The sequence below is a fragment of the Hippocampus guttulatus genome, chromosome 11 (genome assembly GCF_054856545.1).
Source record: "Hippocampus guttulatus isolate MCC_2025c chromosome 11, RoL_Hgut_1.0, whole genome shotgun sequence".
Lineage (NCBI taxonomy): Eukaryota > Metazoa > Chordata > Actinopteri > Syngnathiformes > Syngnathidae > Hippocampus > Hippocampus guttulatus.
The window spans coordinates 20,276,283-20,299,829 of record NC_141271.1 but is presented as its reverse complement, the minus strand read 5'-3'; the positions used below and the strand labels follow the sequence as shown (position 1 = coordinate 20,299,829).

The window sequence follows — 23,547 nt, the reverse complement described above, 5'->3', positions numbered from 1 at the left end:
CACGACACATGATTGGGCTGCTTATTTTTTTTATTTGATAAACTCAAATAAAATGAAGAAATCTTTTTTTAGATTTCACTCAAAATAAAAACATATTTTCACATAATAACCAATAGGAGCATTGTTTTTCCTTAGCTGACATACTTAACTACAGTATTAATATTCTTAAGACAATGCAACAAACCTTAACATTTTTGTCTTTAGCTGACGCAAACTCAAAAAAAATACGACTTGAAAATGCATTATAATTACACCAAATCTGTGAAATGATAAATACCCGACGGGGTCTTTTACTATAGCCTCCATTTTGAAGGGGGTGGGGGGGGGGGAACAAAAATGGTTATGCGTTCCCCTACTTCATTAATTAATGTGGCACCACCTCTTTTAAGTACAACTCCCGCCTTTGACTTTCCCCCCTTTCTCTTGATATCCATGGAGAGAGGTAAGGTAAGTGTTTTTAGAGCTGGAAGAAACTTTTGTCTTCATTCACAAGTTTAAGTATTTGAATATAATGTTGGCCATATAATTTGTGTAGGGGGCACGTTGTATTACTCGAATTGACGAGAGGACATTGTTTTCGGCTATTTTAGTCAGGTAAGTTGTGTTAAGTGTGAGCCCTTTTTCTCTTGGTGTCCATGGGGAGGGGCTACGATGTGTCACTCAATAATTGACGGGAGGACATTGTTTTCTGCCCTTTTCGTCAGGCTGTGTGGTTGAGACGATTAAACGCAGCCAGTACAAGAAATTCTGCTGTGCGTCGTCAATTCTCGGACACGACCGGTTACAATCCACCGTGTGTGGTCTGCTATGGACACTTGAGTTGGCAACGTTTTTGTTGTTGTTGTTGTTGTTGTTTTTTTTTTTAAAAACACATCACATACATCAGGCAATCCCATTAGCATCTTTTACATACATTGTTAAAATTAAAAAATATATATATAATAGCTATAATAAAGAAAATAAATCACCATAATACAGCTTTCAAAGCCGGGATATCCTTGAGTTACTCTTCAAACATTTCTGAATGCTCCTCTTGTTGTCTGGTTTAGAGGGAAGAAATTTCATCTGTGCTGTATACAGCACATTTGACAATAAAGTTGTATTGACTTGAATGCGTCGCAGTTGTCAACGTGCTGAAAGCGTGATTTGCGCCGACGTGACGTCACTTCTGCAGTGCCTCACTGCTCAAACTCAATACCAAAGCTCCCATTTTTGTTCCATAATGTATAACTGTATGTTGAGTGCCTTGGCTGTGTTTTATGTATCGTTACCTATTAGTTTAGTTGCATGTGCAATGCGTGCTGTTAAGTATGTGCTCTTTAAGTGTGGTCAAATGCGACTTGGTGATTAGTGATAAGTGCCTTTGGTGCTGAATGGTGGTTCTCGTTGATATTCCGGTGTCTGCTTGAATTAAATAAAGACAACATAGGAATGTAAACGTGCACCTTTTGGACTAATGCCTTGCTAGCATCACTACCAGTGATCAGTCCAAAGTGCACCCAGCCTCTCTTACCAGAAAGTCAATGGGGAGAGAAGCTGGAATTTGCTTCTAATGAGGACAAGCGCGATAGAAAATGGATGGACGGTTGCCTGTGGAATTCCGGCTGATGCGGTTCTTGGAGCGGCACGGCCAACCTTATTAATCATGTCAGGCAGCCCAGAGGCCAGACAGTCAGAGATGAATCACATGTCAGAGTCTCATCTTTACTCCTTTATGAACAACACACGTTGTGCGTGTGTTGTGTGCGCGTGTCTGTTTTTGTTTGTTGTTGTGACCTGGTGGGCGTCGGGCGCTCGCCGCTCGTTCCCTCGCCTGGCGCCTCGCTCCGTCTCGTTGCCTGGCCTCACTTTTCTGTGCGCAAACTTGCTCTCACCCAGCATCCTGATGCATTGTTCTTTCCAGCCTGCATCCAATTTCGCCACTCGGCGAAACAAGCCCGATGATTTACGGGCTTGCTGGCTAACAATTACCTCTGCTTGTATTTCATCGTTCCGCTGGTGCAAAATGCGTCGATTGTTAGATTGCAAGCGGCAGCTGCTCCCTGACCAGCAACAAGACTAAAACAGTGAAGCCGAACAACACATGGATAACTGTCTCGATGAGTAAGAACATTTCACACTCATTGTATATTACCTTTGAAAATCAAAGGCTTACAGATGATTTTATTTAAAAAATAAAATAAAACAAAAAAAAATCATGCACCACAAATGTGGATGTATGTCACTGCTTCTCAACCCATAGAAAAACCACAAATCTTTTGTGTTGGTTATTTGATAGACAGATACACATCCTTGGGGGTGGGGCGATTCTTCTACCATTCGATTCAAATCACAATACTTGAGCGATTATTAGATTTATAGCACAAATATTGATTGTATTGTGATTTGCGATTCAATATCACGCTTATTGGTGTTTTTCCTCCCCCCCAATAATAGTGTGTGTGTGTCAATGTATATATAATATAACATTTTAATCCAATACTCACTACAACAAACTGGCTCTGTGCTGCCACCTCCTGGAGAAAAGTGGTAGCTTCACCGTCGCTTTTTGAAAAATTATGAAAATCGATTCTGAACTTTGACATCGATATATTGAACCTTGGCAAATAAAATCCCGATACTGTAGTTCAGTGAATCTATTTTTTTGTACACCCCTAGCACTTATTTGCTTGAAGAAGATTCCAATGATTTTATTTTTATATATTTTTAAATAGATCTGTACTTGTCTGGTTCTAATAGTGTGGGATTTGATATCATACTGTAGTTAGTCCTTAATTCATTTTTACTTATTGGTTTTCCAATCTGCAGGGGGTGGGTTGGGATGAAGGGGGGGGGATTTAATGTCCGCTGGCTCACTTACACATGTCCGTGTCCAGTTGTTGAATGAAGATTGATTTCTTTCTTTTTACTTTTTTTATCTACCTTATTTTCTGTCAAATTATTACTGTATATATGTTTTATGTTCAATAAACAAACAAACAAACAAACAAACAAACAAACAGTATGTACAACACATTTGTAAGTTGAAGAGCAAGCGGCTCTCCACTTGCTTTGTTGTGCTTGAAAGGCCGCCCACGCCGGCGCTGCGGCCGTGGGCGGCTTCTCATTGTGCGGCCGCATTAGCTTGGCGGCCTGCAAACACAAAAGACATCAAGTCGGGGCAACTTCATCACAAACTCACAGACCCATCACTCGTTGCGTCATGTGAGGCTGTTTGGCTAAATTACCACAACTCAAGTAATTATCACTGATGCGCACCATCGCGGCACAAACCACAGCAAATTTCAGACTAATGCATCGGAGATGGATGCTTCAATTTACTTGTGAACAAGCGAGGGGTGTGCAACAGCATCCCCATGCTGCAAAACAGAGAGAACATTACGCAGTGTCGTGGTGATGAAGTACTGCCTCCATGAGGGAAAATACAATTCATGCCGGCTTTGCGGGGGCCTTTTTAGATACAGGGCTCAAATTGCAGATGCCCTTAGACCCCCACCTATTTGTCATGGTAACAAAACAATTACAGGACTTTAATTAGAGTGCGTGTCACCCTTTCAATCAGCCCCTGACAGTCATTTTCTTGATGTGCCGTTGTCCTTTTCCTGCTTCTCTTGCTTTGGTCCATCATGTTGGTCAAAGCAGAAGCATTTCTCTCAGGTCCAATTCCTCAGACGTTTGCCTCATTTTTTTTTTTTTGAGTTGCACGGCAAAAGAAGCTATTAATTTACTTGGGAATCGGGCCCTTGCGGGCAGTCAGAACGCTGCCTCTGTCAACTTGTCAATGTGGTTTTGTAAGAAATATCTTATGGTGATAGTCGCACCCATTTTTTTGTGTCAACCATGGGAAATGTTGTCTTGGGCTGTTTTTTTCTTTTCAACTTTCCAAGCGGCGTTTAGCGCGGGCTTGGTAATTAACAGAGTGACGTTTGGCATGGCTGTTCTGTCAACAATCTCATGTGACAATTCTCCGTGAGCGCCTCCAAGTGCAAGCGTGCGAGACCGGCATGACGAAAACACTTGAGATGAAAGATCATCTGGACGCCACCTCACCAATTTGACGGCGAGTCGCCAGAAAAGCACTTCATCTACTTTTTGTCCTCATTCTTGTTGTTGTTGTCTGGCCAGGTTCTCGTTCAGAACTTATTTAGCCCAAGTTACGCTGGGGAGATGTCAAATAAGACAGAAATTCACGAGGGACGCCTGGGAATGGGAGGAGAACGGACAAACACACACACGCACACGGAAAATAACATCCACATAAACTGCTAACATCTGTGAATGACATTATGATGTCCGGTGGGGCTAGAGGGTAGGGAAACCATGTCTGCTCTCACGTCTTCCACCACTCCTTTTATAGTGGCAGGTATAGAGTTTGGTCAACAGCTATCTGGACAGATTTAGTTTTTATGAATTTGCTTTTATCGATGACCACAATGGATTTAAAGTGAAAAAATGTGACGGAAGTAGGGATGGCTGAATACTGGCACCTTTTCAATGCATTGGGTATGGTAGCTGCCGATACCATTCAACGATCCGTACAACCACAAAAAAAAAAAAAAAAATTCTGTCATGAAGTCCTCCTCGCCAGTAGGTGGCGCTACACTGCAGCAGTTTGACACATCTGGGAATCGTCACATGTATCTGAAAGAAAGAAAGGCCTTTGTCTTTATTTCATGTATATGTTATCAATGTTATCTGTCTTGTGTTTGATGAATCAAAAGTAGCCTGCTCATGTATCAGTCTTAGTGAATACTGGTATCGGTCTGGAAAAAAAAAGTGGTCATGAACATCCCGAGATGAAAGGAGTGTATACTTTCAGCCTTAATTTTAAGAACTTTCTCAACTTAATTTCCGGCATTTAGAGTATCAGCTTGTAAGAAGACAAGAAGGCCTGTTCAGTCACTGCCGCACTAGTTGGTATTCTTTCTTTGCTTTCGTATTGCCCAAAATGATCTTGATTCTCATGATTTTAACGTTAAAAAAAAAGCTTGTATGTTGGGAGATTCCCAATGAGAAGGAGAGCACGCCAGTGCCTTTTGGCTGCCACTTGTATTTGAAAAGTTTCTTTTTAGTTGAAATGGTTTATTTTTACCAGGATGCCGTGACGAACCGCTGCTGAAGTTAGACCGCGGGCTTTTCAACACTTCCCTCGTTGCGGTAAATCCGAACTGGCCGGACCCTCTCTTTCCTTTCGCAAGCTAGCTGCACTGCGGTGGATTCTCTGCCCAACTTTCCTCATCCGTTCTGTCGCGGTAACGGTCCTCCCGCTGTGCCGACTGTTGCGCAGCTTCGGTTTGTGGCGCTGCCATGAACATCCGTGCGTGAACAGAGCCTGTCTGGGGGCACTTTTACTGAAAGAGGACAATGCTTAAATTAAATAGCCTCTAAAGTGCTGTCGCTGTAACAACTGGGGACAACTTTACTTGAGGAGGAAGGAATAAAAATGAAACCCTATACGTGTTCACGTCTGAATAGGCTGAACTTGAGCCGACTGAATTACGCGCGTATACTGTCGAGGGCTGTAACAGCTGAAACAAAGCCTGTCTGGGGGCACTTTATTCGAATAAAGATAACGACAACAAAATTAAACACTTGTGTGAAGCCAAATGAAAAGAATTGGGGAAAAGTGCAAAACAATCAGGCAGCAGCAGCAGCGCACAGGCACAAGGGCCCCGCCCCCCAATGCCCCCAGCAATGATGTCGTCATTGGTCAGCACAGGCAGGCTCTTGGCTCGTGTTGGGATGTTAAACTGCTGCGGAGCATTTGAACCTGACTGAGGTTGTCATGGTGATCCGCTCTCTATGGTTAGAAGGAATCCGACTACGTAACACCGGAAGACCTCGGTAACCATCGCTAGCTTGATTTCTGACATGACGCCAACGCCGAGAGCGACTGTCGATTGTCAGCGAAATGATGTATGAAGGGAAAAAAAAACCACGGGACACGTGGGGCCAAACACAAACCCGGCATTGCGCAAGCCTGGGCCTTTGTGACATTTGGCTTCTCATCCCTGCCAAACAAACCAGCGAAAGAGAACGCGGGTGCCCACGCTCGCATCAAGTGCCATCCGCGGCATTTTTACAGAAAACACTTCTCTTACGAGGTCAACGATCACACGGTGACGCAACGGCAAAAGCTTTGAAAAACATCCACTTTGCAGCTCTCCTCATTATTTTCTTTGTTTTTCTTTTGTGTGTAAATAATTTACACATAACAGACTGAATCATAACTGGTAATCAGAAAAAAGTATCCTAGATGGATGGTTAATGCAACTTTTTTTTTTCAGTGGGCGGTATCATTCCTAATCCACTTTTTAATGGGAACCCAAAAATACTTTTTTTTGTTGTGTGCAGTTGTCATAGAACAGTTTATTGCAACCTATGATTACTTTGGGAGGTGGGGGGGGGATCAGTGCAGTTGAAGAAAACACCCAACAAACTTGTTTTCTTTTGGTACACAAGACGTCCAATCCTGACACACAATAAGACACTTTATTCACGTTTCCCTTTCTGTTCAGATGGTACATTTCAATCATTTCAAGACATTCTTTCTGTTGCAAATGCCGCCTTCTGTTTTGGCACAAAGTACAAAGTAGGAGCATGTTGGGGAGGAGTGGGTGTGTTTTGTTTGTGTTTATTAGGGGGTTTTTTTCTTGACAGGCAGGTTATAGCTCAAGCTCCCTGAAGAGGAAAGAGAGCATTCAAAAATATCAATGAGGAAAGCGTTCGCACACCACGCTGGCAGATCATAAATCAATACAAAGCTCAGGTCTGCGATATAAAAGCTTCGCTTTCGGCATTGGCAGCCGTTAGCAGAGCTGCGCGTTGGGCAACTTGATCTCAAGCTTGAATTCTTTTGGTGGTTTGATTGTGCTTTCCTCTTTGAATTCGTCATTCAGTTGGACATTTAGCATTTTGGGGGATGATGACTCTCCAAGTACTGTAGTACAAACAGAGATCACGGGAGAACATTTTGAAATTGGGTTTGTGTGTGTATTTCTATAGTTTGACAAAATATATCTGGGGTGGGGTAGAGTGGAGGACACAAATCTTGAGTTTTAACATTTTAGCCCATTTTGAAAATGCGACCTAGCTAAAGCGCACCACACACAACCATATCTCCACTGACAACAACGAATCTACTCCGCCAAACTGAATGCGTCTTGTAGCACCAAGACCGACCCGTGTGAGGCAGCGTGGTGCCACAGGACATCCAGACTACTGTAGCAGAAGAAGAAATACAAATGCGGAATGCTAGCTTGTCTGGGAAGTGTTTAGCAGGGGCAAACTCCTCTTGTCATTTTTATTGGACCAAATTTGTTGATTAGCAATCTGAAACATTTTTTTTGCTGAAATTTTGGTCCCAATTTGCATACACGCGCTCACTTTTGGTACTGTTGAAAAATGGTCCGTAGTGAACGCCTCAGCTTGCTCTCACCCACCCGTTTCTTGGAATCTTACCCCACACAAAGCGACACTTGAAGGCTTTTCTTGAGTGGCCCTCACCTCAAACGTTCATCGGAAGCATTTTGAAAATATATATAAAAAAAAAAAAGAATAATAATAATCATAATAACAATAAAAAAATTAAATACAATAATAATTTGCTTTAATCAGACTTTTGGAACAGATTAACCCTGAAAACCAAGGTTCCACTGGAAATCCATCAATGCCAGCGACATCTACTCTACAACTCGTGAGTGTGTCAGTTCTGTGTTCAACTAAGCAGGCCCAGTTGAGAAATTTTCATGATTTGATTCCAGCGTACGTTTTTACATTTTCGTTTGGTAGTGTGCCAGGAGATTTTTCGCTCATCTTGGGCCCTGTCACAATTTGGTCATCGCCATATTTTATTTTCACACATCTATAGTACTGGTAAATCCGCACGTGTGGGGGTTTATTTTTTACAAATGATCCACCAATCTAAATTGTTGACGACGGCTTGCTCTCTTTGATGATGCAATGACCACGGTGGCACAGAGATGGCGTTTTGGGGCTCCCGTGAAAAGTGATGACTTTGGAGGCTCGTGGATTCCGCCCAGCGGCAACGATATGCGCCTTGGCTCAATATAGATTAGCAAACATCCATCTGTAAAGTCCAGCGCTGCCTCACCCCTGGCTTTACTGTCTGCTGTACAAGTGCGATCAAGGTCATATAAATAGCTGCTCGATTCTTGTCCATCATTCACATCAGTTTTTTTTCTTCCCCCCCACATCCAAGGTTCCCCCTCGAAGAAACGGGCTCCTCGACGGATGGCTGCGCTTACACGATGCCCTCGCTGCTCTTGCTCCTCCACACCACCAGCGCAGTCACGAGCAGGGTGACCAGAATGGGAATGGCGATGAAGGGGCCCAGGATGCGGTTGGGGGGGTCCCTAAGCAGACGTCCCGACAGCGAGCAATTGTGGAAGTAGGTCTTGTGCACGCGGATGAAGAAGTCATCCACCAGCAGGTTGGGCCAGAAGCAGTCCATCTTGAGCGCCACCAGGTAGGTGCAGTTGGTCAGCTCGCCGTACAGTCTGGAACGGTGGTGACATGTTGACAAGCGTCGGTCACAACGTTATTAATTCTGAGTCAGTATTGACCTGATGACACAAACTCATATTTAGCAGGAGTTTGTTAAAAAAAAAAAAAGCACAAATGCTGGCTGTCAAATTCAATTCATCGGGGTTCAAGTCAATTCAACCACCAAGAGCAGACGAATGTCGCATAAATTAAATCAATGGTGTTTGCTTCTGCTGCCGAAGGCGAGCTCTGTGTGAGTTGCGTTTTGTGTCCTTCCTCATTGACTGTTACTTGCCGTCCTTGACGATACGAAATCAATGGCAAAGTCGATCTCAGCCACACAAGGCAAGAGTCCGCTTTTTGAAGGAGGTGGGCGGAGAAATGTGGCCCCCTCCTCGCTGCCAAAATGGTGGAGCAGCGTTATAGTTTCAGCAGGTCGCAGACACATACACGAGCAGCTTGTAAACTGAAGAAACAACTACATAAAAAATCCATCCCAATGCCAGCTAATGGTTACATTTGATGGGACAGATTTATGATGCATCTTAGGACATGAGATTCATTAATTGCCAAGGGTCAAATATTCTTCGATTACAGCAGCGTCAATTATTTCTAAAAGCTCCATCAGTTGTAAGTATTTGGCTTTGTGTGCACTAAAAAGCAGTCACACTGATCAACAGCACATTTTAATCAGCGGCTGCTTTATGTGTCCCCGAACGTATTTTTGATTCTGATTTAAAGAAAAATGTCTTAAATGTTTTCTGCCTTCTGATGAAAGTTAGCAAAGGACCAATTGCTGCATGTCTCTAAAAGATTAATCTTGAGCGTTTACTCTGTGGTGCATGGTGAGTTAACGGTGATTTTTTTTTTTCTTTCCCGGTCTGCTCGGAAAACAGTCGGTGCCAACACTTGTACGTTTTAAACGTGTTTGGATTTGCTGTATCACGTGAGGTGAAGTTTCGTGGCTGATAAGAGATTGGCTTGGAAAAGTGCAGCACACACATAACGATAATCTGGTCAAATTTGAGCATCCCCTCCCTTCAATCAAAGTCAGCAAGGCCCGATTATCGATTGTTTCTGAAAGACTTTGCTGAGCAATTATCTTGTGGTGTCTGGAATGTGCAAAGAAGGATTTTCCCTCTCTGATTGGCTAATGCTTGACAATCGTTCATGTTAAACCTTTACAGGTTTGCCTTTGTAATGATTACATTTCGGCAAGCACTGAAAATGTAAGGTTCGCGATATTATTGTAATCAAGTTCATGGTAATTAATTGCTGATATGTTTGCTTAAGCAGAGTACACACATACCGATAATTGGCTGGACGATTTTCCTGATATAACTGAAAGGGAACGATAAGATAGCAGTTAGCCGAGCTTCTTCCATGACTTCTCCTCTTGGTCATATGTAGTATCGCTCATACTTGGTCGGTGCATCTGTTAAAAATTAGTAACCTTTTGTTTGAGAAGCTTTGCTATGAGTTCATCTCGAAAGTGTCCCAAATGTGGTTTACGCATCACGTTCGGGCCTTCCCCCAGCGGAGAGAACATTTCATGTTGTTGTTCTGAAAAGCAAACCGTGGCAAGACTGACCCATATGCGAAGCTGTGCCGTGGTTGCGCCGTGTTTTGGTTGTTGGCAAAGGTTGCCAGGGGCAGGCGGATATTTTCAGACGTCCTGCAAATTGCTATTGTGGACACCCTAATTGGCGGCAATTCACTGGAGCCCCGGGAATCCGGAACGGCTCATTCATTTTCTGGACGACCTGACGGGCCTAATTGAATTGTCTCGGCGGAGGAGGGAAGAAAGTCGCCGATGCCCGACGTGTTGACATTCCACCACTCGCACGTACGGACTGACGGACGGACGGGAAGAGACTGGCAGGCGGCGCTGGGCCGGACGTCAGCATTGTTCCTTAGCGCCTTTAAGCCCTTCCCTTCGCTCGCACTCTGCGCCGATGAGGAATATTGAGGAAATGGCCACTAATACAAATCTATAAACAAACACTGTACCTATTGAAAGGGTCATTGCTTTATTTGTAATTTGGTCAAATTTGAGGAACTACCCGTATTTTATTTTTTAATTGGATTTTTTTATTGAATTCAAATGGATTCTCTTTCCAAGCCATAAGACATGTTTGTCATACCGGCGATTTTCGCAATCGCGCCCTGCCAACAGCGGACTAATAATAGCTTTGTGAATTACGATCCGCAATAACAATTGGCGGTTCAAAGGTTCATATCAGGCGCGACGGTCAATTGCCACATTGTTGTTCTCACCGAAGCCGTCGGATATGACAAGTTGTCACTTGCTTTGGTGGCCAACCGCTACAGACGGCGGCTGCATTTCTTATTTCAAGTCTCCCTTGAAGGAAGACAACCACTGAAGCGTCGGACTGAGCAACTGAAACTTAATCGTAGTACGTGAGCGGAAGGATGATTGAACTCCAAATCCATCAAACCAAAATGAATGAGGAAAGGCCTATTACATCATCCTCTGCATTGTGGAGCCTGAGTTCAGCTCATGATAATGGGAGAAAGAAAAAAAAAAAAACCAAGTTCCGTGGTTTTTGCTCAGCACGTCATCACATAAAAGCTTCCATCCGTATCTTTAAATCCTCATCCAGCACCTACTAAATTCTCATAACAGCGTGAAAATCTCCACATTACTTGATGCTATCAGGTCGTCGAAGCGGTAAAAAGCACCAATAATCCATTTCCAACTTGATATCTAATGAGACGCTTAATTGGAGCATGTCGCAGAATCTTTTTTTTTTTTTTGGCTGCTTTCCATATTACTGAGTGCACAATTTTGCCCGGGCCTCACTTTTGTCCCCAATCCAGTGTGAGCTCATACACAAAAGACTTTGGGAAATGATTACAGATAGCCGACAGGCTTGAACGGATGACTGAACTAAACAGCCTCAAACAATGAAAAAAAAATGTTGGAAGAAGATACTGAGCTATTTTTATACCAGGAGCCTGGGGTATTAAAAAAAAACCAAAAAACAAAACGGAGACAAGACCGGGGGGAACAAATACAGCTGTAATTTGGATTAATCATCAAGTGGAACTAGTAGCCCCCAGACGGATAATTTCATGGAATGTCTTCTGCGCTTACATGTGACTGTCAGAATCGGAAAGCTCTCTTTTAGGATGAAATCTCATACTTGTTGAATGTAGCTCATATTTCATGTTCATCTGAAATTGTGATTTCATTCGAAGTAATCACGCATCAGTTTGGCTAACACGCGCAAGGAAGCGGAATGAGACGACGATAAAGAGCCTCCGGTCGCTCACCTTGGCGAAGAGAAAGCATATTAATAAAAAGCGGATTATGTCAAGTGTTTGATCAGAAGCGAGCGACAAAGGCCGTTGTCGCGCAGACGTCATCACACGACCACCGCCAAATTCGTCCGGTCTCGACGACTACGAAGCAACGGAGGCTCACGAATCCCACAGACAGACCAGACTGACACAAACCAAACAAAACACTCGTAATGAGTAATTCAAACCGATTTCTGTAATGGAACTGTTAGCACGTCTGCCTGGCACGTTGCACCTTTCCAAAATGCGGGTCAGTGGGTTGTCACCATCAAAGTCAATTTTTCAGCCAAGAGGAGGGCGAGAGGAGAAGTACGGTGCGTCTCGAGAGGAAGAAGGGGGAAGGACAAAGCATTTTGACTTTGTCAGTCAAGATGTCAGCTCTTAATTCAATTCTCTTTCAACGTGAAACAAAAGAAGCCTAGCGCGATGTGTGACACTCGAGCAGTGGAAGGGAATGTGGCTGCACTGCGGGAATGCGCGCATGCTGTGAATTGTGTATGCTCCCAGAGTCCCAGAATAGATGTAGAGGAGGAATGTAAAGGAAAAATAGAAGGTGTTATTAAAAATGAAGATGATATGATCAAATAGGCACATTAATTGAGGCTCGATACAGGTACACTGACTTGGTTTGGACTTTTTGGGAAAGAAATCTAGAAATTGCCGCGAGATGCTCAAGAGATACAAATCTGTAGAACTGTTAAAGGTTAATAGCTTGACGCTGTTGTATGTATAATGTGGTGTTCATCAATTTGTTCCTCACAAAATATTTACAATTAAAGAACAAACCACAGTCCATTAGTCTTCAAAATCGACGTGTCGTGAGTTTAATGTGTTAATTGAAAAGTTGTGAATAAGTTGATATTTGAATATAAGTTTGATATTATCGTCTATTTCATAGTGCAAACTGTATGGGAAAAACATGTGAGAGTAAATCCTCCGTTTTTCTGGATCGTTCCGCCTTTCAGTGACGTAAGCGCATCTGTTGTGAATAGTAGAGCTTTGACGTATTTCTGGTGGATAAGACCAGTTGGTTCAGAACTGCTCATTGATGCCGTGAGTGTCCGCCAAACACTTGAGCCTTGATAGGCTTTCGTTTTTTTACCACAACATACTCGCGCATCCCTTTTTGCATCTTGCTGGGGCAAGAGAACTTTAGAAAAGCAAGAAAAGTAAGCCTTGCCTACGCGGTTTTCTTTACTGGTTCGTTGGCTGTCGAGCCGCACATAGTCACATGTCGCGAGGACAGCGCAACATGAGTGACTTTTAACGTTTCATTCCATCTGTGATGACACTGAGGTGCAGGGTGTACTAAATCCTGTGTCGCATTTGAGGTGAAATTAGCCTTTAATCCCTGGATTTCTCAACGTTATCGGTGCCCACTGAGGATGGAAAGTAGAGAAGAGGGATAAGGGAGTTGCCTGCCTTTAATTTAAACACATGTACGCGTCAGATTTCCCTCGAGTTTTGATCGACCGTCCCGATAAGTCCACTTGACCTTCTCTGCCGCCTTGCGCCCATATTTGAGATTTGTTTGCGTCCTGATCTCTGATTCTTTTTCATGTTTGTACTCATTGCTCTGTTTTTGTGCCCCTAAAATGAGATGGTGATGATGGCCCGTGGCCCTGATATCTTTTTACAATACACACAATGGCTGCCCGACTAAACGAACTCAGTGACGCGTGTGATGCTCACATTTCAAACTGACGGACGGCTTGATCCAAGGGGACTGACTAGCTTAGCTTGAGGTCGCATGAGCCTGCTAGCAACGGAGTCGGGGGGGGGGAAAAAAACATTTTGTTCTGCCGTTGCCAAGGGTATGGTGTGGGATCCTGGAGGTTAAAGTACCGGTAAGTCATTTTCAACTAAAAAGGTTAAACTTTCTGCAAACGAATGAATGAGCCCCATGCAAATATTGAGCGGTGACGCCTTTGTTTGTCGACATGTAAATGTTGCGTTTGCAGAACTCACTCGACGGTGTCCTCCCAGCTGCACCAGTGTTCCTGGTCCAGCTCTTGCATGTCCAGTCTGAATTTGGCCAAGCAGAACTCCCCGATGGCGTATTCATAATGGGGTCCGCAGCCCAGTGCCCACGCACACTGAGTCACTGTTGGTAGAAAATCAGAGAATTAAGGGGAACTTTCGTCATGCGGGTCATTCTTACGAATCATGGCATCCACTGTCGGTCACGGTTCTTCTAGTGCGAAAATTTCAACTCATCGGATCTATTTTTTCCACGATAAGAATAAACGAGCTGCCAAGTATACGTGCACAAATAAACTGCTGCTATTTTCTCTCTCGCCGACGACATTTTTACAAGTGATGATTCATCCAGAAGGAAATCTCCATTTCTAGCTTTTCATCTAACTCGTCGTCGTCCGCCTCTGCTGTTATTATTCAGTATCGCCGCACGACGCCCACTACTTTGACTTTTCAACAGATTCAGTAGACGAGAATGCAAATGCGTGCTTCTCGCCACACGTTTGACTTTGTACACTTGCGCAGGTTTGTGCATCGCTTAAAACCCACACAGGCATTTCCTGGATAAACTTGGTCCACCCTGATGAGTGTTTCATAAAGAAAAAAGATTTGGTTCCTGTTCTGAATCATCCCTCTAGACATCCATTTTGCATAATGGGAAAATATTCAGATTGGCCGCCCATTGAACACGAATTGAAACGGAGCACCGAAAGGGGACATGTTATGGGTGATTGACTTTTTTTTAACCGCTTGTCTACAAATAGTTGAGTCTCCGAAATCTTTTGTCAGCTGTCTAGTTCCAAAAATGTGTCAGTGAGTGAACTATTCAGAATTTCCACCCCACCGTTGAATGTAAATGGACGTACTATGATGTCAAAGTGTGAAGGTAAACGGCAAAGATGAGCACCGGCCGTCGGCTTCTGATCGGCGATCCGTGCGTGAACAATGGGCAAAGTTGTAGACATGGAGCAGAAGTAATGACGTTATTTTTGCGCCAAGTGCAAAGATCCACTGCACTAATTGACAAAGTAATTTGACGGCGTTTTGATGAAGTGCTGCTTCCATAACAGAAAACACAATCTAAATTTTATGAGCGCTCGGTGTGGTGGAACCAGACAATGCTGCCTTTGAGCATGCATGCGCCATTCATTTGCAGTCCGGACACGGTCAGGTGGACATCTCGGGCTCGGGGGGTGGGGGGGCGGTCAATGTCTTCAAAAGTCTTCAGCACTGCCAAAAAAGTCACTAGATTGTTGCTTTTTCTTTTTTACATGAGGTCAGCAACTGTCAGCAGCCTTTGGTTGATGCAAAGCCCAAGCTCCACCCATTGGCTTTGATCGTCTGACAAAATAAAATCAAATCCTAAATGTGTTCTGAGGGACCTCATGGCCATTGAGCAGCAAGGATGATGATTTTCTCAAACTGATAAATTGAGTATTTGCAGCAAATAAAATCAACTTGAATTTAAATGTACCTCGAGTGAGTTCTAAGCGAAAGAACAAACTAATTGCCTCTCGCGTTCCGCAGGCCATTCAGGCGTGTTTAGCTACATTTGATTGTATTCCGGGGGAGCATTATGGTTTTGTTTAATATGAAGAAATAAACTTCACAGCTGAGTCACCAACCTCTCAGTGCGATGATGCTACACACCCCCAACCAGCTGTTCACTCGACTCCCCAACTTATTTTGTCATTTTTTTTGCTTTGGACGAAGACGCAAACATACCACAATGGATCAGTACAAATTGTCTATTCACCATTCCAAAAAACATGAAACACAATTCAATGCCAATGGCCGCCGGCTTTCAACAATTCTCTGGCCGAAAAGGAGTATAGACGCTCTCTGGTGGGGGGGGGGGGGGAAACCCCCAAAGCATCCTAAGCGTGGGCTACTAATCATGTGACGGGACCAAAGTCAACTTAAGTCGGGTCAGAAGGTTGACTGCAGTCAAATGAGCCGAGCGAGCGAGGCGTGGTTTCCCGTTTCCATGAGACGAGCTGTGCATACGGCTGACAAATTAGAGGAGATGACAAGGCGAGGGAGAGATGTGCTGTCCTTCTGTTTCTCTTGGAACCCCGCAGCTGTCAATCACATGCTCTGACATGCACATGTGTGCATACCTTCGCTGACATCTAATGAGACAGCGGAGACCCAGGAGGCAGACTTCATAATAACCTCTCTGAATTTGTTGACATTGTTAAGTGGAAAGTGGGATCGAAGTCTGATTTTCTCCAAAGAAATATAAAAATGACCAGTTTGTCCTGTTAGGCCTCAAAACTGTCCTGCGCCCCACACGCAGTTCATCAATTCACTGAAAAACTCGTCAATTTTTTTTATTTTGTGGTCTTTATGAAATGCCCTCAGATATATCAAGACAAAACAAAACAACTGTTCGATCAACAACAAATATCCCAGGACTCGTGAAAACTGATTCATGACTTTATTTGACCACAAGCAGATAAAGATAATTAGCAGCAATAAATATCCTGGGGTAGGTTTTAAAAAACGTCTGTTGGCTTACCCCTTATCCTCAATATTATTTTGATGTATAGATCATAATACGAATGAAAGATGAAAAAGTAAAAAGTAAGTGTTCGGCGGGCTGGATGAAAGAATGGAAGCCTGCTGGCCACGCTTTGTCCTCCCCGAATGGAACTCCTCATCTGTATCTCCTTAACTTGGAATTGGCATGGAGCTTCACACGCTGTTTTTTTTTCCCCCCTTCGAGTGAGACGATTAAACCCGTCAAGTAAGCTTTGCCTCGGCCTAGCGAGCTTTGGTGGAAAAAGCCATGGCAAAAAAAAAAGAAAGAAGCGGCACTAGGTTTGAATAATAGCCTGGAGCTTTCTGTTTGAGCTTTCACATCGTTGGGTTGGAATTGCCCCGTAAGCCCCAATATTGGCTTCATTTGCTTGTTCAAGCTTTGTTGTGTGAGTCACGCGCAACACATATTGAGAAAACAATAGCCACTAAACTAAAAGTCTCATTAGAGAGCATATGCCGTGTTTAATATTGTTACTCACATTTAAAAAAAAAAAATTTGGCAAACAAGTGACACCTTCACAAGCAAGTTTGTTGGGGCAGACTGGGCAGTTCCCCACCAGGGGAAAATGACAGCCGTGAATTATGACCCCCATCTCTGAAAATAATTTTTTGACATCAATAGTTACAAAAATGCGCCCGAAACGATGATCCCAAAACAGTTCTGATTTGATTTCTTTTTTCTACGATCACATTGTGACTTTCATGGCTTGTGTACAAATAAGCCTGCTGACCCGTTAGCAAAAATGAACAACCAAGTCAATCTTTTGTTTGCATATTCCTGAAAAAGGTGTCTTCTCAATTCAGCTCATCGACATCGCCGACCAACATTGACCTGGGGGATGCGCTGTGTCGAGTTTCAGAGCCACTTTCAAGCGAGTCTCACAATGCCCAAAACACTGACATGTCAAACCCTAAAGGCACGGCTGCTTTGACTTTTGTCAGATGGGGCTTTGCCATTTCTAATGTGTTCCTCATCGCTCACCAACATTTAACAAGGAGTGAGAACACACACGGGCGTCACGTTATGCACAAGCTTGTTTTATCGTTTCATTTTGACGACAAGCTGTGTGGTAAGACGTGAAAGTTGTGAATGAACCCTGGCATATTCACGTGTCTATTTTTACACTGGCAAAAATATACGCCGTGACCGAGTGAGGTTGCGAAAGCCATTTATGACCTAGTTGGGGCTATTTTATGCCGAGGGCAGGGGGGGGGGAAAAACCAAACAGTGTGACTCTGGCATCGGGGGGTACCAAAACACACTGCAAATGGGATGATGCATGCATGCATGAATAAGTCAGCGTTAGCCGGGTTAAGATGATTAGACACAAACAGCCTGTGACATGGAACGGAAACCGCTTGACTAAAAGAAGCGCAGAAATGTGTACAATCCAGTCATGTCGTTGGTTTTTTTTTTTTGTGTAGATTACATAATTCAAGTATTATAGCAATGGCTAAAAATAACACTGACGTTGACTGCAGTGGTGCTACACTACTAGAGAAGGCAAACACACTGTCGAGAGGCTTCAGGCCGCTGGGATAGCTGAAACCCAAACGGATGTCTCACGTTAAGATCAAGTCATAAAAGGTCACAAACATGCTCTGATCTGTGGTGGCAGAGGAGATTTTGTGGAGATGATTTGTTGTCAGTCAGCCGCTTGCTTAGTCGCAACACCTGAGCTCCGCCCCGGATCGTCAGAACAAACAATTGACCCCACAGAATGAATGGGGATGAAGTGCTGCCCCCGTGAGTGAAAACACATTTATTTTTTAATTTTTTTTGACAATCTAATAATCTCCAGTTACTTTACTTTTTTATGGGAGAAAAAAAAAGGAGATACAAAAGCACACAGCCACAGAAATGTTTCATAGGACGGAATTTGTTCGATAGCGCTTCAAATGATTACACTTGCAGGTGAGCTAGAGCCTATCCTAGCTGACTTTGGGTAAGAGGCAGACCATTTAGAGTCTTCAATGAACCTTGACATGCACGCTTTTAAAATGTGGGAGGAAAAGTAGGAGTGGTCCCGACATGAAATTCAGGGATTCTGTGCTAAATGATTTTGTACGTGCCTTTTATCACCTTTAGTATTTCACATGTGACAGCCCCATTGAGCGCACACTTCAGTGACGCTGCTTGGCGAGCTCTGACCTGCTCACACCAAAACAAACGCATACAGTGCACGTTGACAATTATCAAGTGTGTCTTTTGTGTGTGTTTGCGTCAGGGTGATCCCATCCATCACCGGGTGGTCATTAAAGTGAGTGGCGCTATCGGCACTCCAAGGTAATGGCAAGCAATTTGTGGGGATGACAATAGGACCGGAAGCGGGCGATGTTCCTGTGCAGAGACATCCAAAAATGCTAAAGGGCAGATTTTTTATTTATTTATGATTTTACGTTGTTACTCATGTTTGTCGCATACTTGAGATGACCAATACAAGACACGATGCGCAAAAACATCTCTATAAACAATCGCGAGTCTCCCACACCAACCAGACGACTAACGCAGTATTCAGACTGACCTGTGAGAGGCAGCGTGGTGCCACAGTGCATCCAGACTGCCCCGAAATACAGAGATCCATTTGTCTCATTTTCACTTTTACTGCAAGTTCAGGTCGCGGCCGTGCAAAATAAAGGCGGATTTCGTTGTGGACTCTGCAACTTGACAGTCACAACCTTTGAGGTTGTTTTGGCCGCCACAATGAAGAAGTCAAGTCAAGTGATAAGAGAGATTCCAGTTTGGGGATGCAAGTGAGTTAGTTAGCTGGCGCCAAAATGCCGCCGCAACGCCTCACAGCCCTCCAAACCGTATCGCTCGTTATCTCAGCCCCCGGGGGTGGAGGATTTACTAAGTGGCCAATCATGTGCGTTAAATAGCTCATGTCCCCACTGTGCTTGTTTTTGTTCCCAGCAACGCTACGAACCGTCTTTTCGCATGATTAGTTTCACACTTTGAAAGGGCGCATATTATGAAGAGTCGACTTTTTAATTGCTTGGATCTACACTGTTGGTCGCTTTCAAGAGTGCTTGCCCAAGTAAATCTTTTTTGCGAGTGGCATTTTCAAGCTTTCCCGTAATTAGTGCTAGTTGCTAAGCAACCGATAGGAAGTAGCCTGCTGCCAGATCTGGGCTTGGACACTACGTAGGCTTCAGGGATGCTTACAGCATTTTACTTTAAAAAAAAAAAAGGGAGGGGAAAAATATCTTTTTGTTCCCTCGTTTGTGGGACAATTTGTCTGTGAACAAAAAAAAAGGAGAGCGAGACAGCGAGCGTTGTTGCTTCAGTATGGCATGATGATTTTTGCGATTAGGCCGAGTAATAACATTGGCATTCTTTCAGTGCTGGGAAGTGGAATTGAATTGAAAATCCTGCTAAGGAAACAGCAGAGGAAGGGAACATGTTGAGAGCCAAATTAATCCAGCCTTTCTCTTCAGAATTCGAAATGAGCGTGACGCTACGGCTGCTGAATCCAAGGCGGCGCTGTGAAACCGCCTCACACCGCTGCTCCCATGCACACCTGCAGCAATGGAGTGTCAAATTTCCCTCCCGTGTTCAGATTACAATCCTAATCCGTCGACAAGGCAGTTCCCATCACATGCTTTGGCCATTGTTGATGACGTCCGCCGCAGCTGACTGACAAGGCTTAGTTCCCACCAAGGCAAAGAAAAATATCAATGAGCTATTTTGATACCATCTGCCAACTAACAGAGAAAAGTTTTTTAATGCAAAAGGAGCGTAAATGTGTGTGTCGAAAAAAATCCATGCAATGGACCGATTGAAGTATTTAATGTCCCCACAATAGTGTTTGGAGTCGCAAATGTACAAGTCATAAGTCTCAAGTCTGAAAAGCGGTCACCTTGTGTAACCACATTAGCTCCGTTGTTTATTTTTTTCCCCCCGAAATGCAATTTTGCACCAGAGGTTATACGTCATGGTGGAAAACAAAAGTGTTTGTTAATTGGAACCTGACAAAAATCTTAGCATTTGAACGGGGGGGTGTAGACTTTTTCTTTTTGTATACTACCCGTACGTACTTACATACTGGATGCAATCTGTGTTATGAAGTGGTGCTGAAGGCTAAATTGTCTCTTTTGTCTGAATGCGCTGACAGATGTGTGTATGAGCAGCACGCGTGAAAACATATTTTGTCGCATGCGCTCATTTCTAATGTGCGACGATTCCACGACGGCCGCCGGCTGCAATCGCCACACAAAGGGAGACCCACACATGCACGCTCCCACGCCACGCTAAACGGCAGCGCATCAACACGCTGCTCATTAGCCGCTCAAACTTGACCATGAAACGCAGCAGTGCTCATCACATACACACACACGCACGCACACACACACACACACACACACACACACACACACTCTCCTATCCACAAATTGTTGCCATTCACACACGAGCGACCATAAAACAGATTAACGGTGTGAGAACAGGAGGCAGGGGGTGAACGTCAAAACTGCTCAGAGGCGATTCCCCTCCGTGTTGATGATGGGGCATCATGAAGGGTATTTTCATGGGTGACCAAATTTTTTTTCTTCTGCCCCACAGGTGACTCCGAGTGAGAATTTATCAACGGCTCATGATTTCTAAGCTATCAGGGGCTGTGTCAGAGAAGCGTTAATAATCGCTACACTGTGAGAGGAGGTTAAACTTGGACAGGTTTGCAGTCTGAGGAGTGAAAGGCTGGCCAGGGTGAGCAGCTCGGCGATTACCGGAGGAGAAGGTGAGGCATGGTTTAGGACTGCAGATGATCGCTCATATGAGCGGTAGAGCGTTCAGATTTGTTGGCGGTGATAGAAATGACATTGATCGCACGCGGACAAACCCGGGGAAGTATGAGGCAGACATAAGGCAAACGGTTCATTGAGATGTCCAGACTCCTCATCGGCTCATCAGTACAGCACTATTATTTGTCATTCTTCACAGAGGATCGAGAATATATGACCGTGAGCACTATTACATTGTCTTGGTAAAAAAGTTGTAGCACTTTTTGTGCTCGGACTAATGCTTTAAGGCTGAAAACGGAGACAAGCACAAAAGGACATATGCAAATCAAAAATGAATAATTAACTGTACGCTTGGTTGGATTTCTGTGACCAAGCCACTGAAATTACTTCAGGACTTTCCGTTCAACTTTGCCCCAGCCAAGACGAAAGAAAGTCACCACCTCTGCGATGCACGGCCCCACCAAATCATGTCTCCTGACCCACTCTAAGCGTGTTTCAGTCCTCGTAGTGACGCTATCCAACTGAGAAGATTATTCCCCTTCAAATGACTCTCAAAGCATTCTCTCGGTCATTTTCTTTAAATGTTTGACTTCAAACGGATGGAAAAAAAAAGAGTGTTAGTTTGCCTTTGTTATTCAACTCATTTCCATATGATTCATCTCAAAAGATGGAGGATGAAATGGAACGGGTAAAAAAAGATTTCAGGCATTTTGTCTAATAAAGTGCAAAATTGCAATCTCTTTGGGGGAAATCGAAGACCAACGGAGCCTTTGCTACAAAGCGCAGACCGGGAGTCGCACCACCCTGTGTAATTGGCATTCTTGCTCCAGAACAGCCGATGTATGTGGGCTGCTGTTGCGTGTGTGCCGCTCGAGATAATGAGCTCCGCTCGCCAAAGTCTATTTACTGTGACCAGTGGAGACACATTACTGGTCACCAAATGTCAACCCAAACACAGCCCCTCTGCTCATGGCAGAGCTCCGTTCCTCAGAACGTGTCACCAGTCTCTCGTCAGTCGATATTAAGCCCGGTCAACAAATATTTTGGAGGGATGTCCCAATCACACTTTTCTGCACTTGATTCAAGTCACTTGATTTGGAGTCAATGCCGATAGCGAGTCTGATCCGATACCCCCCAGCCCTGCATTTTGAAGAAAATGATACCACAAATGATGTCAACACATAACGTGACATTTGAGCGAGTGGCAGTGGAAGTTGTGCGCGTCTTTTCAAGTTGCTTCACTTGTAACAACCCCCTTATTCTGACATTGCTTAAGAGACATTGCTGCGATGTCGTCGACTTACCCACAATGATCCACAGGAGCGTCGCTTTCTGCCGGCCTGCCCCGATCCGAGCTCCCATCCTGGCGCCCCCGCCTCCTCCCCTTCCAAAAGCTCCCCCAGGACGCAAAGTTATTTAGAAGTGCAGGAGCCGCTCAGAGGAGCTCGAAGAGTCCTGCTGGAAGTCCATGAAGACGCATGATCCGACGGGGTCTCTGAGAGCTTGGCAAAAGTCTTCGTCAGGTGCCCCAGCACAGTCGCATGCAGCAGGGGAAGCGCGCGCGTGCGCGCGCTGTGCGTGATGTGTGTGTTGGAGGTGGTGGGGGGGCGGCATTTTGCTATCTTCCACCTCGGCGACGCTCCGCGCGGTGCGCTCTGCTGGAATGCGTTCGGTGCGCCATGGGACGAAGTATCCCGAGTGGTGCGGCGACAGCTTTTGTCGGTGTGTGGAAAGTGTCAATGTGTCCTTCTGTGAGGATGGCACACTGGGGGGGGGACCAAACAGAGCAATTACTGCACCGGGAGGCGGGTTCAGGCGTAATGAGGGGTGGTCGAGCTGGAGGGAGGACAGCGAGGGTGCATTCGTTACGGTACTTTTCCATTGGTACTTGTACCATTGAGACTTGTAACCGTCAACTTTAACTTAGATGTGGACCGGATTCAAAATTTTCATTTGTCTTTTTTCCAAGTTGCGTAGTAACAATGTCAAATGAAGAGGAATAGGTATGCCAAGCTTGGCAAATCGACTAAATACAAGAACAAAGTCAAGTGTTGGTGCCAAACGACTCGGGGTGTAATTTAGGGACGAAGTTAATGTTGGTTAATTGGTAGGTTTTGATGTTGGCTGGTTTAAGGCAGGTGCATGCATGACTCCATCAAATTGCATTGTCAGTTACTGCCATCTAGTGGCCTTATCGATCCCTACAGTTAGATTTCCCATCAATACTTTTTTCTTAGAAAGGCACTCGTGGAACTTTGAGCCGACTTTGGACTTCGATGGAGAAAGCGGCCTTGGTGTACATCGGGGCCAAAAGAAGAGCGATGCCATCTTTGCCGGAGGGATTCTCACAGGGCGCCAAAGAGTTTGTGAACATTTGCTTGACAAGGTGAGAAATGGCCCCGCTCCAAGCGGGGCCATTTGATGTAAAGCGTGACATGAATTTCCAATACATGAATT

At 44.4% G+C, this 23,547-nt stretch overlaps 1 protein-coding gene and 1 long non-coding RNA gene across 2 annotated transcripts; one reads left to right on the top strand and one right to left on the bottom strand.

Moving 5' to 3' along the window:
• Positions 1-413: 413 nt before the first annotated feature.
• LOC147198580 (uncharacterized) lies at positions 414-21,180 on the top strand. Its single transcript, XR_015102382.1, has 4 exons — positions 414-447; positions 536-594; positions 8,222-8,488; positions 20,912-21,180. It is a non-coding gene; the product is annotated as an uncharacterized LOC147198580 (long non-coding RNA).
• On the bottom strand, positions 6,479-22,469 carry LOC147198579 (receptor activity-modifying protein 1-like). Its single transcript, XM_086124599.1, has 3 exons — positions 22,395-22,469; positions 13,798-13,933; positions 6,479-8,519 (listed from the first exon to the last, which is right to left on the bottom strand). Exons 1-3 carry the CDS (start codon positions 22,450-22,452, stop codon positions 8,264-8,266), a joined length of 450 nt encoding a protein of 149 aa, XP_085980725.1. The 5' UTR covers positions 22,453-22,469; the 3' UTR covers positions 6,479-8,263.
• Positions 22,470-23,547: the final 1,078 nt, after the last annotated feature.

Bases quoted from the DNA above. Each gene is read 5' to 3' on its own strand.
- LOC147198579 (XM_086124599.1), bottom strand. From the start codon at position 22,452: ATGGGAGCTCGGATCGGGGCAGGCCGGCAGAAAGCGACGCTCCTGTGG. The intron at 13,934-22,394 runs GTAAGTCGACGA...TTCTACCAACAG, and splicing joins GCTCCTGTGGATCATTGTGG to TGACTCAGTGTGCGTGGGCA. The intron at 8,520-13,797 runs GTGAGTTCTGCA...CCACCGTTCCAG, and splicing joins AGCTGGGAGGACACCGTCGA to ACTGTACGGCGAGCTGACCA.